The sequence below is a fragment of the Schistocerca gregaria genome, chromosome X (genome assembly GCF_023897955.1).
Source record: "Schistocerca gregaria isolate iqSchGreg1 chromosome X, iqSchGreg1.2, whole genome shotgun sequence".
Lineage (NCBI taxonomy): Eukaryota > Metazoa > Arthropoda > Insecta > Orthoptera > Acrididae > Schistocerca > Schistocerca gregaria.
Window position 1 is genome coordinate 342,995,513 of NC_064931.1, and position 13,376 is coordinate 343,008,888.

At 41.8% G+C, this 13,376-nt stretch overlaps 1 protein-coding gene across 3 annotated transcripts in view; it reads right to left on the bottom strand.

Annotated features, from left to right (window-relative positions):
* Nucleotides 1–13,376, bottom strand: part of LOC126298940 (uncharacterized) — a 256,120-nt gene that overhangs the window by 123,554 nt on the left and 119,190 nt on the right. Inside the window, exons 23-25 of one of the 3 annotated variants that reach the window (XM_049990539.1) lie at nucleotides 4,832–4,882; nucleotides 4,636–4,689; nucleotides 3,942–4,514 (exon numbers count right to left, since the gene is read on the bottom strand). The exons of the other annotated variants lie outside the window; for them this stretch is intronic. Of the exons in view, the coding sequence (XP_049846496.1) occupies nucleotides 4,432–4,514; nucleotides 4,636–4,689; nucleotides 4,832–4,882 (188 nt within the window). The 3' untranslated portion in view covers nucleotides 3,942–4,431. Of the gene's footprint in view, nucleotides 1–3,941; nucleotides 4,515–4,635; nucleotides 4,690–4,831; nucleotides 4,883–13,376 lie in introns of those variants that run through there. 3 annotated transcript variants of the gene reach the window in all.

Genomic DNA, 13,376 nt, shown 5'->3' on the forward strand with positions numbered 1-13,376 from the left:
ATCCTTGAAGATGTCGTTCAAGAAGCCTGCTTCATTGAGAGCTGTAGTTGATGGTAAAATCATCCTCAAAAAGCGTGCCCGAGACATCAGGAAGGAGACAATCCATAACTGGATTTATGACGATGGCAAACAGTACAACACTGAGCCCTGAAGCACTCTGTTTTCTTGGGAGAAAGTATGGGAGAGAGTAGTGTTCACCCGCACCTTAAATGTGCACTCTGTCATAAATTCACGACTAAAAATGGGTAGCCGACCTCGAAAGTCTCAAGAGAACAGTGTGCAGAGGATGCCCTTTTGCCAACAGGTATCATATGCCCTCTCCAGATCAAAAAATATTGCTACCATTTGGCGTTTCCTGAGAAGATTGTTCATGATGTAAGTGGAGAGAGCAACAAGATGGTCAACTGCAGAATGATGCTTTTGGAAACCGCATTGGACAGATGTTAAAAGGTTTTGGGATTCCAGCCACCAGACTAAAGGTCAATTCACCATACGTTCCAAAACCTTACACACTCCACACGTGAGAGATATAGGGCGATAGGTAAAGGGGAGATGTTTGTCCTTTCCAGGTTTCGGAACAGGAATGACAATAGCTTCCCGCCATCTTCTGGGAAAGGTGCTGTCGGTCCAAATTGGATTATAAAAGTGAAGGAGGTAACAGAGACTACAGTATGATAAATGTGGCAACATTTGCACATGGATGCCATCCGGTCCTGGGGCAGAAGTAGGAGAAAAAGAGAGTGCGTGTTCGAGTTCCCGCATAGAGAAAACAGTATTATAGCTTCCGCTGTTTTGAGAGGAGAAAGCAAGAGGTCACACTTTCGTTGCTTGTTTCTTCGGGAGAAAGACTGGCAGGTAATTTGAAGAGCTCGAAATCTCAGAAAAGTGTTGACCCAATGAGTTAGAAATTGTGACTGGGTTCACTAAGGTATCATGTGCGACAGTTAGCCCAGATAATGGGGACCAGACTGATTGGAAATGAAGGAAGAAAAGGCGATTATGGGGATGTAGCTTTCTTCCCAGAATTAGATTTTCACTCTGCAGTGGATTGTGCGCGGATATGAAACTTCCTGACAGACTAAAACTGTGTGCCGGACCGAGACTCGAACTCGGGACCTTTGTATTTCGCAGGCAAGTGCTCAACCATCTAAGGAAGGTAGGAGACGAGGTACTCACAAAATTGAAGCTTTGAAGACGGGTCGTGAGTCGTGCTTGGGTAGCTCAGACGGTAGAGCACTAACCCGCGAAAGGCAAGGGTCCCGAGTTCGAGTCTCGGTCTGGCACACAGTTTTAAGTTTCATGTAGCTTTGTGTCTTGAAGACAGAAGACAACTGGGGAGAAGGATAGTAAGAGGATCAACAATTCATCCTGATTGGAGCAAATTCCATAGATATACCAATGGATAAGTAACATAGGGCAGACAGAAAAGGGAAAAACCTCATCGTGGTTGCCATCAACTCAACGACCGATGAGAGCTGACAGCCGACGGCATGGAACGGCATTCAGCCAAAGGCAGAAGATCCTGATCTATAGTTTGTTTGGGGGATGCCCCTACCACCAGTGATTGGCTGCCAGTGGTGCGTCTCGGCGACACGGAAGACAGCCGAGGGCGGCTACCGCTGGGTGGTGCAGTAGAGGAAACATGCCGTGGTGGAGGAGGAGAGGAACTTGGTTTCATAGGAGCCTTCTTGGAAGCGGGATGTTGAGATGAGGGAGGAATCAATGGTTGTAAGGTTGGGGTACGAAAAAATCTTTGCGGGTGGGCTCTATTTTGGAAGTAAGGGCGCCCACCTTTGGGGCCCATGATTTAGCAGGAGCCGATGAAGGGTGAGACTTAGAGTGACCAGGTGATAGTGGGGAGGTTGAATGGGCGAGCTTTGGGCTGACCAATATGATGACCGTGGCGCTAAAGGTGAGATCGCAAGTCTGCATGGCTACCTCCTTAGTAGGCCAAAGAGATGCAAAGACAGTGCTATATTTACCCGCTGGGAGCACAGTGGACTTTCTACTGGTGAATAACTTACAAGCAGAAATGTAAACACCTTTCATTTCACTCGGATTTCTTGAATAATTTGTTCAGCTTTGAAAATAGGGCAATCCCGAGACGAAGCAGCATGGTCACCCATACAGTTGATGCAACAAGGGGATGGAGGTGGACAATCACCCTCATGGGTATCCCTGCCACATGCAATGCATTTGACCGTATTGGAACACAACTGGCTGGTATGATTAAACCATTTACCCCGACAGCAACGCATATGATTGGGTATGTCAGGACGAACTGAAATTATCTTAAAGCCCACTTTAATTTTGGATGGAAATTGAACTGTGTCAAACATCAAGAAGAGAGTACGGGTCAGTACCAAATCCTTGTCAACCCTTTTCACAACTCGATGCACAGCCGTAACGCCCTGGTCAGACAGGTAATTTTGAATGTCCTCATTGGATAATCCATCAAGTGAGTGTGTATAAACTACCCCGCATAATGGATTTACAGTACGGTGTACTTCCACTCGGACAGGGAAGGTGTGTAGCAGTGTAGTTTGCAGCAATTGTTGTGCCTGGGGGGCACTGACTGTTTCTAACAACAAGGTGCCATTTCATAATAGGGAACAAGATTTTACAGTACCTGCAAGTGCATCGACATCTTTCTGAATAATGAAAGGGTTGACTGTGGAGAAGTCTTGACCTTCGTCAGACCGAGAAACAACTACGAACTTTGCCACTGATGGAAGAATTGTCCATGGCTGAGACTCATCTAGCTATCTCTTGTGGGTAGAAATTGTAGATGAAGAGGAAACCATTGCAAAAATATCCCCCATGATTATCGGCATCTCCGATAGCGCACTCCTAACATCATGGGGGCCCTCTCTGAGGGCACTCCCACCTTAGGTGATTGCCCACACCTCAGTTCACACCTCTCAAGAAATGGACGGAGGGACCAATCAGCACGTTAGGAAGGCACCAGCTCAGGTAATCACCCCTCCCTGGGCCTGGCCTTTACCAGGAGTATTTACATGTCCTATCTGTCTACCCAGGGTGGGGAATTATGCGTTACCCCATCACTGGTTACACGTGGGAATGCGTGGGTCGGCCTTCAGACACGCACACGGATGGAAGAGAGAGAAAGGGAGGAACAAAGAAAAGGAAAGAAGATCGGGTCTCAAACATCGCAGCAGAGAAGAGGGTAAAGAGAAGAGGCGAGGAAAAGAGAAGAGCCGAGGGAGGACAGAGACTTTGTAGAATACAGAGCAAACATACGTCCGTATCTGGACGTAGGCACAAAAATACTCCCAAAGAGAGAGAGAATGGGAAGGGAAGGGGCTGGAGGAGGGCGGGTGGGGGGGGGGGGGGGGGGAGGAAGGAATGGAGCCAGGAAAGGAAAGTCAGCTGCAATAGCTTGGGGTCCCATGCTCGCCAAGGAAGTATCCACAACAGAGTTGTGGACATCCTGTGTGTGTGTGTGTGTGTGTGTGTGTGTGCTAGGGCACATGCATGCATGTATTGAAGTGCATACCAGTTCATCTCATTCAGCATCTTAGTGATACATTCCCATGGGTCATAGAAATCTGTGACCATCCGTGCTGTCCTTGTTTGTATCTGTTCAATATCCCCCAGTACTCCTATTTGTATGGGTCCCATACACTTAAACAAAACTTTTGGGTTGTAAGAGGGCATTGCATGGAGTCTCCTGTGTAGTCTGTTAGCATTTCCCTAGTACTCTACCTAGTGATGTGGGCTAGGCAAATGCCAAGTGGACAGGATATTTATAAATGGGCATTTGCCTGGCAATTTGCCCAAAGCATTTTTAAATGCCCAAAATCTGCACATTTATAAAAAGTACTTTTTAACGTTTTTACTGCTAGAATGTACAATTTGCCAGCTCAAATAAAGAATGGGGCGATACTCTTGATATTAGAGGTTAGTAAATGTTTACATTTAGAGCTACATGTATCAGTCATTGCCTTTATTACTAGGAATGAAAGGAAAGATGAGAAGTACATTTTTATTACCAGCATTTTAACTTGTTGTATCAAGAAAGAGCACATGTTGCTGATAGCCGCTTATTCATAATGTCCACTTCTGCTCAAAACACACACACACACACACACACACACACACACACACACACGCACACACACACACACACACACACACACACACACACACACACACACACACACATATTGAACAGCTGTGTAGTGATAAGTCTAAACACTGTCCTTAGGTTATCACTTTGTAATGTAACATTCTATAATCCCCATCAAATGTCTGAATATTATTGACAAAAGATTATTCATAACAAAATTATTACTGATTGTATTAAACATCGGGCATGTATTTCTTGATCATCAGTTTTAAAAAGTTTTCAGTGAAAAAAAAAAAAAGCTTGATTGTCAGATGTAGTGACATAATTGTTCGATTCCAATACTAGTCCATTTCTACAGACTTGGTGATTCTCTGACGTCTACGTCTAGCCAGGAAAGCTTCTGCTGTCACAGCAAACTCTTCCACTGGAATCAGAAAATAATCTTTTAGAACTAGGAAGCATAAGATTACACCTAAAATTGTTTCAGATAATGTATTGTTTCAAGACTTCAAACTAGTTCCAAAACAAACCTCTTGAGATCTTACCTGCTTGAGATATATCACCTGAACTGGCCAGTACTAACAGAACTCCTACAAGTGCTACAGACAGACAAAAAACAGAAAAATTTATGTTTGTAAACTAGTAAACATAATATAATAATTGTGATTGCATGCATGATAATACTAGAAACTACACCAGCTGCAAAAAAAAAAAAAAAAAAAAAAAAAAAGTACTGCTTACTTTTCTTTACTAATGCCATGGAGTCTTCATCAGCTGTTACTTCCTGGGATCCTACAATCAGAAACCCATCTTCAGAAACTAGCAGAGGTAGAACAGAACAAAAAATTGCACACAAGGAAATGTATTATTTCTAGACTCAAACTATTTACAGAAACAAAATTCTATGTTGTGACTTGCCGATCTTTCAAAGGAGCCAATTGCGACAACAACCGATACATTTGAGGTGTAATTCATGAAAGGAGCAGAGACTTACATGTTCGTTCATCTGCGAAATGAAATGCCAAGAAGTGCTGTCAAAGACGTTTTTCGTAATCAGATCAGTCTTCCACTGTCTCATCGTAAGGAGGAAAAGGAGGTAGAGACAACGACAAGAGATGCCCCACGTTTCATGCCGCAACGAAATCACGAATGGCATTTGTGAGAAGCGTTGCTGTTCTATGAGACTTTGCAATAGTTGCTCTAAAGTAGCCATGGAAACATGTGGGTCAACGATGGAAAAGAAAAATCACTACCTCATCACCAATTGTTATAACTTCAAGTCGAACAAATATATTTCAAGAAAGACGCAATACATGAAAGTCACAGATCAAGTAAACAGAGTGTAACGTGTGTAAACTTTAACAGTCAAATCATAACTGAGTCTGAGTCTAGCAGCCGCTGCCAGGCTGGCCGCTTAGGTGGCACTGCTGCTGCATGGCTGGCAGACAGCGCCGCATGTAGAGGACACGCGTAACTGCGCAGCGGCACTTTGAAAGATTGGCGAGTCACAACATTCTAGATCAGTTTTGCCTAATTTTATCCATTCTGATTTACATTACCAAAGTTTTCCACCTACTGCCCACAGTCTAACTTCATAATATATCAAGCCACCAACCACTTCCTTCTTTTTCTCCCTACCATACCTACACCATTTGCATGTAGCCTCCTGCCACTATTTTGTGCCAGATACCTATACATTAACATCCACATCCCACACTTTGTAAAACAAATGTCTGCTTGTGTCTGTGTATGTGCGGATGGATATGTGTGTGTGTGCAAGTGTGTACCTGTCCTTTTTTCCCCTTTAGGTATGTCTTTCCACTCCCGGGATTGGAATGACTCCTTAACCTCTCCCTTAAAACCGACATCCTTTCGTCTTTCCCTCTCCTTCCCTCTTTCCTGAAGAAGCAACCGTTGGTTGCGAAAGCTTGAATTTTGTGTGTATGTTTGTGTTTGTTTGTGTGTCTATCGACCTGCCAGTGCTTTTGTTTGGTAAGTCACATCATCTTTGTTTTTAGATATATTTTTCCCTTGTGGAATGTTTCCCTCTGTTATATTCATATAACTTATACTTATCAGTTTTCAATCACACACACACACACACGCAAGCAAGCAAGCAAGCACGCACGCACGCACACACACACACACACACACACACACACACACACACACACACACACACACACACACAAGGGTTAGTGGCCCCTCTAGTACTATATTTTTGAATGTTATTGTTTTCTAACTGCAATTGACTGCTCACAACACAATATATAAGACCTGCCAGGTCATTAATATAAAACATTAACCCTTTTGCTGCTATAGGTGTGCTACTGCATTCTGTGCTGAGTGTGTTTTTTTGTTGCTGTATGCTTGCCAAATGTTGCTACCTGTGCTGAGAAACAGTGTTCCAGCCACTATGAAGTAATTATCATCCGATTTTAAGGAAAGTATTTCGTGAAAAAAATCTGATTTTTACAGATCTTACTGTCTGATACCTTCACTCGATATAGGGCTCAATTACTTTCAGTTATTTGTCACAGTTATTGTGCCACATCAGATCAAATAAAACATTACTCCAAATTTTAAAGTGTTTGCAGAGATAAAAAAGCATTGCATGAACTTTGCTGCAATTGAAATGTAGGTAAGATTTCGAAGTTTGTTTAAAACTGAGAGCAGAACAAAATCTAATTTTGTTCTCGAGTGATTGGTTTTTGTATTCCGGTGAACAGTTGAGCTTCACACACTCATTTCTGTCCCTCCATTGGAAATCATGCCATCATAACAATTGCCATATTTTGCAAAAGCATCAAAATATCAAAACAGGGATGATAGGATGCAAAGAGGAACGTATTTTGTATGATGAATAGTCTAATTTTTTTTATCCACCAAGATATGGAAGTAACACATCCACAGCAGTTAGAAGTTGGCAAAACAGGTTGCATAAATAGAAAAATTGTGCTTAAAACCTGGAGGCCACCTTTAAAACATGTCCTCACCACCTAGTGAGTGCCAAAACATAACAAGTTAATTCAACAACAGAAGTTGAAGGGTTAACAGCAACACTTCCTTGGTGCTTGCCTAAAGTTACTTCTCCACCTGTTGACCCTCAATTCAACATAACATACTGCATTCTACCTACCAAGAAATCCTCAATCCACTCACAAATTTTGTTTGATAATCCATGTGATCATACTTTCTTAATAAGCATTAATGTGGTGTAAGTCAAATACTTTTGAGAAGTCAAGAAATTCTTTTCCACATGACTACCTTGATCCATTACTTTAACAGTGCCATGTGAGAAAAGGAAAAGTCAGGTTTCACATGACCAATGTTTTTGAATACATGCTGTTTGGAATGGTGCAGAGCATTCCGCTTGAGATACTTCATTAGTTTGAGTTTCCAATATGTTCTAATATTCTACAATAGATGGATATCAAACATATTGGATGCTGTTTCTGTGGATCATGTCTGCAACCATTCTTGTAGATTGATGCGACCCCTTTTCTCTTCCACGTACCGGTGCAGTTATTTGTTCGAGGGATCTACATTGCATTATGATTAACAAATGGACTATCTGATTGGTAAATTCCATGTAGAATTTGACTAGGATTACACTGAGTTCAATAGCTTTTGTCAATTTTAATGATTTTAGTTGCTTCTCAATTCACTGACACTGATATGTTAATCGCTCATCTTTACAGTTCTACACAAATTAAACTGGAGCAATATTCCTAGATTTTCTTTGAAAAGAGGAACACTTTCAAATGGAGTTAGGCATTTCTGCTTTTGCTTTGCCATTTCCACTTCAAGTTCCTGTGTCATCTATGAGTTTCTGGACACTCTGGTACCATTAACAGCTATTATGTACGACAAGCATTTATTTGGGTTTTGTCAGAGATCTTTCCACAGTATTCTAGTATAGTAGTCACTGAACGCTTCAGATGTTGCCCTTTTGACAGTCTAATGGGTTTAATTTAGCAATCTTCAATCCATAGGTCTGCACTTTATTTTACACATATTATGAAATAGTAACAGATTCTCTTGAAATTTCTTTACAGAGATTGATAGCATGGAGGGTATATCCTATCACTTACTGTTCTATGAGTACATATGTATCTGGTGATTGGTCAACTGTTGTTCTAAAATACAGCTATGGTTTCTCCACACGCTCCCACCCAGAAGTAAGGGGTTCAAGTTCATAATCCGGATATGACAATAATACCTCTTTGTTAATTTACAGAACATGTAGATTTTTCTACTTGTTTTCATTGCCCTTTGCATTTTGGTACTCACTGTTGCTACAACTGCCTAATGGTCACTGATACCAGTTTCCGTACTGACATCCTCAAAGAAGCCAGTTTCAGTTGGTGATTCATTTGTCATGGTCATTGGTGATCAGATGACATTCAGAAGATCTGTCTGTGTACTCTCTGTGATGACTCTCCAGGCAGTAATTGTGCTGAGTTCAGAGGTGAAACGTATTTGCAGCATTCATTATAGGGTACAATCATGCCTCACCAAAGAGTACATAATCCCACTGAACAGCTTGCCATTTGAACAGTATTGCATTATAGGCCTGTGGGAAGCTGAACAGATGTATCAACAGATTTCCACAAATGTAGGGTACAGCATATTGGTGGTGTGTTGCTGCTTCCAGAAGTGGTCTGCTGAGAATTCCCACATCTGCAGATCGGGTTCTGAATGTCCACATTGTGTAGACACACATCAAGTTTGATGCATTGTGCAAGAAGTGGTGGCCAATCGAACATCATCCAGGAATGAAATCCAAACACATGTTGCACATGCTACATCATCTGGGACCGTTAGGAACAGTCCGCTTGCAGCAGTAATAAGATCATGTGTGCCTCTGGCCAGGTGACTACAACACTGCCAAGCAAGGCTGCTCTGGTGAGAGTTAAATACAGATTGGAATGGTGCTTCAGTGATGAGAGTAAGTTTGTATGTATGGAACTGTTGGGCATACACATGTATGGCATAGACCTGTGAGTTGCCTATTCCAGAGTGCATTTGCTCATCCAGAGTGTATTTGCCCACGACACGCAAGTACCATCACAGACTTCATGATGTGGGGAACCATCAGTTCCAAGTTGCAGTCACATTTTTTGTTTCATAAGGGTAAAGTAACCAGTGCCTACTACAAAGTGCAGCCTGTTATCACCATGCTACTGCCACTTCTTCAAAAGGAAGGTGATGTGCTTTTCCAGTAGGACAAAGCACATACACATATGGCTGCCCTGGCCAAAAAGATCACCAGATCTCTCACCTATTTAACATGTATGGGATATGGCAAAGAGGGACCTTACTCATTCTCCTAGGTCTGTAACAATAATTGCCAAATTGCAAGAAAAAGCACAGGATGCTTCGGGTAACCTATCGCAGGATGGTCATTTGCATGCGTTTCTGGCTGAGAGGTACACACTGTATTGATGTTACTGTTTGGGCATTCTTTACTGTGAAGTGTGTCTCATATGTGCTGCATTTTTTTAACATGTACTTCTACAATGATGAACTGTCTATCTCCTTAATTGTTAGTAAAATGACCTTTTCATTGAGGGGGTGCATTTATTTTTTTCCTGTAGTTTATGTAGTTCTGGAGAAAGAATGTAGTATTACTGCAGAGAATGTTGTCATGTGGAGAGTGGAATGGTTCTCAGCTGTCCTCAGTAATGAGAGTAGGTCCATCTGTACTGGAGTGTTGGGTACACAGATGTATGGCATAGACCTGTGAGCTGCCTACTCCAAAAACTGCAATTACACCAAACAACTGTTACGACTGAACTCTCCCATGATGACAGTGTGATTGGGAAATATGTACTTGCAAGTTGAGATTTTCTCTAAGGTTTTTAGTTATCCCTAGAGTTGAGTATGGTGGTCAATAGAAGTGTCCAAGTTTACACTGATGCCCTTGCTTGATACTTGCTTTGGCGAAACACTCCGACATGTAGCTTTAATTGGATTCAAGTTTCTTATCTACTGCAACAAATAAACCACCTCCATTTCCCTTTAGTGCAAACCTTCAATACACACTTACATTTACACTATAAGAACCAATTTCAGGTTCTAGCCACCTTTATGTAACTATGATTATGTGAGCTCCACTACATTTTAGAAGTGTTACAAGCTCTTGGCACTTTCTAGTGAGTTCTTCAGCAGCTGATCATTGGTAATTTAATAGTTTCACTTGTGGGGGAATTTATTTGAACCTTACATTAATACTTCAGAGTCTCCTAGCTATTACTCTCTGGACTGGATGGAGGGATGTTTGACCTAAAAAATCATTTCATGCATGACACATGGTGTCTGTTGTTCATTAACTCATTCACATATTACGATGGGTACAGGCATCATAGCAGTTCCATGTACTGCAATACAATGACAGCTACACCATGCTGTAGATGCAACATCTGGCTCTTGTGTAACTTGCTGTTTTCTGTAATAGTTCTGCACCCACAATGCTAGATGGCACTAGAGGTATGTTTTTGAAATTGATGCATTAATTCGAGCCTACATGTATTTAGTCTGTGATCTGTGTTCCAACTGAATGACAACATGCTGGACCCCAACAAAGTAGAAACTGCGAGAATTTGGTGCTTTTTGGAAGGAAGTGATTTAAGTGAATCAAGTAGTGATACAGACTACGCCACTGCAAACAATACATCATACAGTGAGAAAATGGTAGCATTTTGGACAACTGGGAAACCAGTGACAATATGACAACGAAACATGCTAAAGACTTTGGAAAAGCAATTCACTGCAGCTCCAACAATTTAGTTACTCATCTAAAATTAGTGTTTGCTCTGTGACATTCAAATGGGAGCAATGGTTCTATGGCATCTACGACAAAATTCTACAGTGCTTCAAGTCACTAATGAATTGTTAACAAAGGAATTTCTAACAATAGTCATGATTTTGTTGGAAGAGAATGAAACTCTTACATACTAAAAACACTGGCTACCAATTCAAGTAGTGACAAAGAATGTTGGTTTCCTGTAACAGTTGGTGAATTTGAGGCACATTTTGCTCTCTGCATCCTCATTTCACTAACACCAAAACAATTTAAAAATGACACCTGGTCAAAAAGAAAAATTATTGAGGCTCCAATCTTTGCTAAAACAATGTTACTGAGAAGATTCAAGGTGATCTCTAGATATTTGCACTTTCCTACTAACTTGCCAAAATGCACACACTAAACTGAGGAAGATTCACCACTGCTACACAATTCGGAGGTGTGTGTGTGTGTGTGTGTGTGTGTGTGTGTGTGTGTGTGTGTGTGTGTGTGTGTGTGCGCGCGCGCACATCAAAGAGAGTCAGATGAAGAAAACTGAAGTACATTCTACAGAGATTACGTACTACTATAATCTAAAGTCATATACTGGAAAGAAGAGAGAAAGTGGTGGCATGACTGCCAAATTTTCAAAAAAAACGATTGTGCTCAAATTGTGCGATTGGGGAGTGGAGAACTACTGATATGGACAACTGGTACAGCTTTCTCAACTTATTCAGGAAACTGCTAGACAGGAACACTCATGCAGCCAGAACTGTCACCAACAAGAAAAGTATGTCACCCATGTTCGGTGGAACTAACCTGAGGAAGAGGGAAACTAACACATACATCATCAAACAATATTCTTGCAATGAAATGGGCTGATGAAAAAATGTTGACTCCTTGTCAACCTTTCATTACAGATGATTTTGGATGAGGGGCACTCAGCACCATGTCCATCAGCATGGTGACGAATAGTCAACATGCCGTTCACATGGGGGTATGGTGTGAGGGGGCAGGATTCGGAACTAGGCTGTCCCCACATGTAGAGTAGTTTATAATGCATTAAGGTCCGCCTACCTTCCTCAGTAATTTAGAGATGAGACCCAACATTTCACAAAGCTTCAGAAACTATGTAACATTGGTGTCAGTGGCAGTGAGGATGGTGGTCACATCTCCAGCCAAACCGAAGACTGCCCTGATGTCAGTATGGAAGACACATGTAGACAAAATATGCTGAACTAAAAGTAGCGCACCACAAATGTCAACTAGTGGTTGATCCTCTGGCAGGAGGAAGAAACTGTGGGATAAAAGGCTATGTTATATGTGCAGTCTGGTGAGCAGCACTTTCTGCCACCAGTGAGGTTGGCATGTAGCCCATCATGGGTGTGTGGTCAATTTGTTTGATCAGTTTGTTTTCCAACACCTCCAACTATTCAGTTTCATAATGATGCATGATTTGTCTGTCAGATAATGAATTGATGGCATGTAAGGTGATAGCACGTCTACATAAAACACCATCTTGACACGTTTCATTGAGTGCTTTGTCGGCTATGTCATTTCACTATATCCTGATGTGTCCAGGTACCCAGAAAAACATTATGACTCTGCCTCAGTGTTGTATCTGCTTTAAGGAGTCATGGATGAGCTGAATGAACTAGTGTAACTAGTGCACCGAATGAGTCAGAATAGATGAGAAACTTTGTTCTGTGAGGCCTGTGAAGTTGTTCCAGAAGGCACACTTGGAAAATCGTTCCAAGGAAAACAGTTTAACAACAGAGGACATTCCCTAACTGGGAGCCATCTGTATAAAAAACAATAAAACTATGGTACACACTAAAAATTGAAAAAAAAAACAGTGTCATAAAAAAATAGTCTGGGGTACAAGTTTTCTTGTACAGTGTCAAGCTTAAAATCACTTTGGCACCTGAAGACGCCAAGACAGCAATTTGTTCCATCTCTGACTGTGTATTCAGTGGTCTCCTATATCCAGATCCTTGAGACAGTTAGTAGCATGTATCCTGATTTATTTGGTCACATGGGGCCAATTCCTGAAGAGCTGCTTAAAGCTGGGGTGGACCACCACACTAAATGTCAATGGCTGAGGCAACACTGCGATTAACAGTGGCTGTCAAGTGAGGAAGAGGTGGTGCAGAATCCAGAGTAGTGTTTAACCAGCCTCTTCACACAGACCACAGACTCTGAACTGCACTGTGATGTGCTTCAGTGGATAAACCCTCATAGTGGACAACGTCTAACATCTTGGGGTAGAAAACACAAGCTAACCCATAAAGCATGTTGCTGTAATCCAGCCGAGATCTGTCAAATGCCCTGTTAAACTGCATGAGGCAGGATCTGTTGTCTTACACATTTCCACTCAGGCACTTCAAAACATTCAACGATTTGAAGCCCTTTGTATGCAGGTCTTTCAGAAGTGAGAGCCAGGTTAATTTCAAGGCATATAGAAAGTCCAAAAAGCACACAGTGTCTTTAAAACGTAAA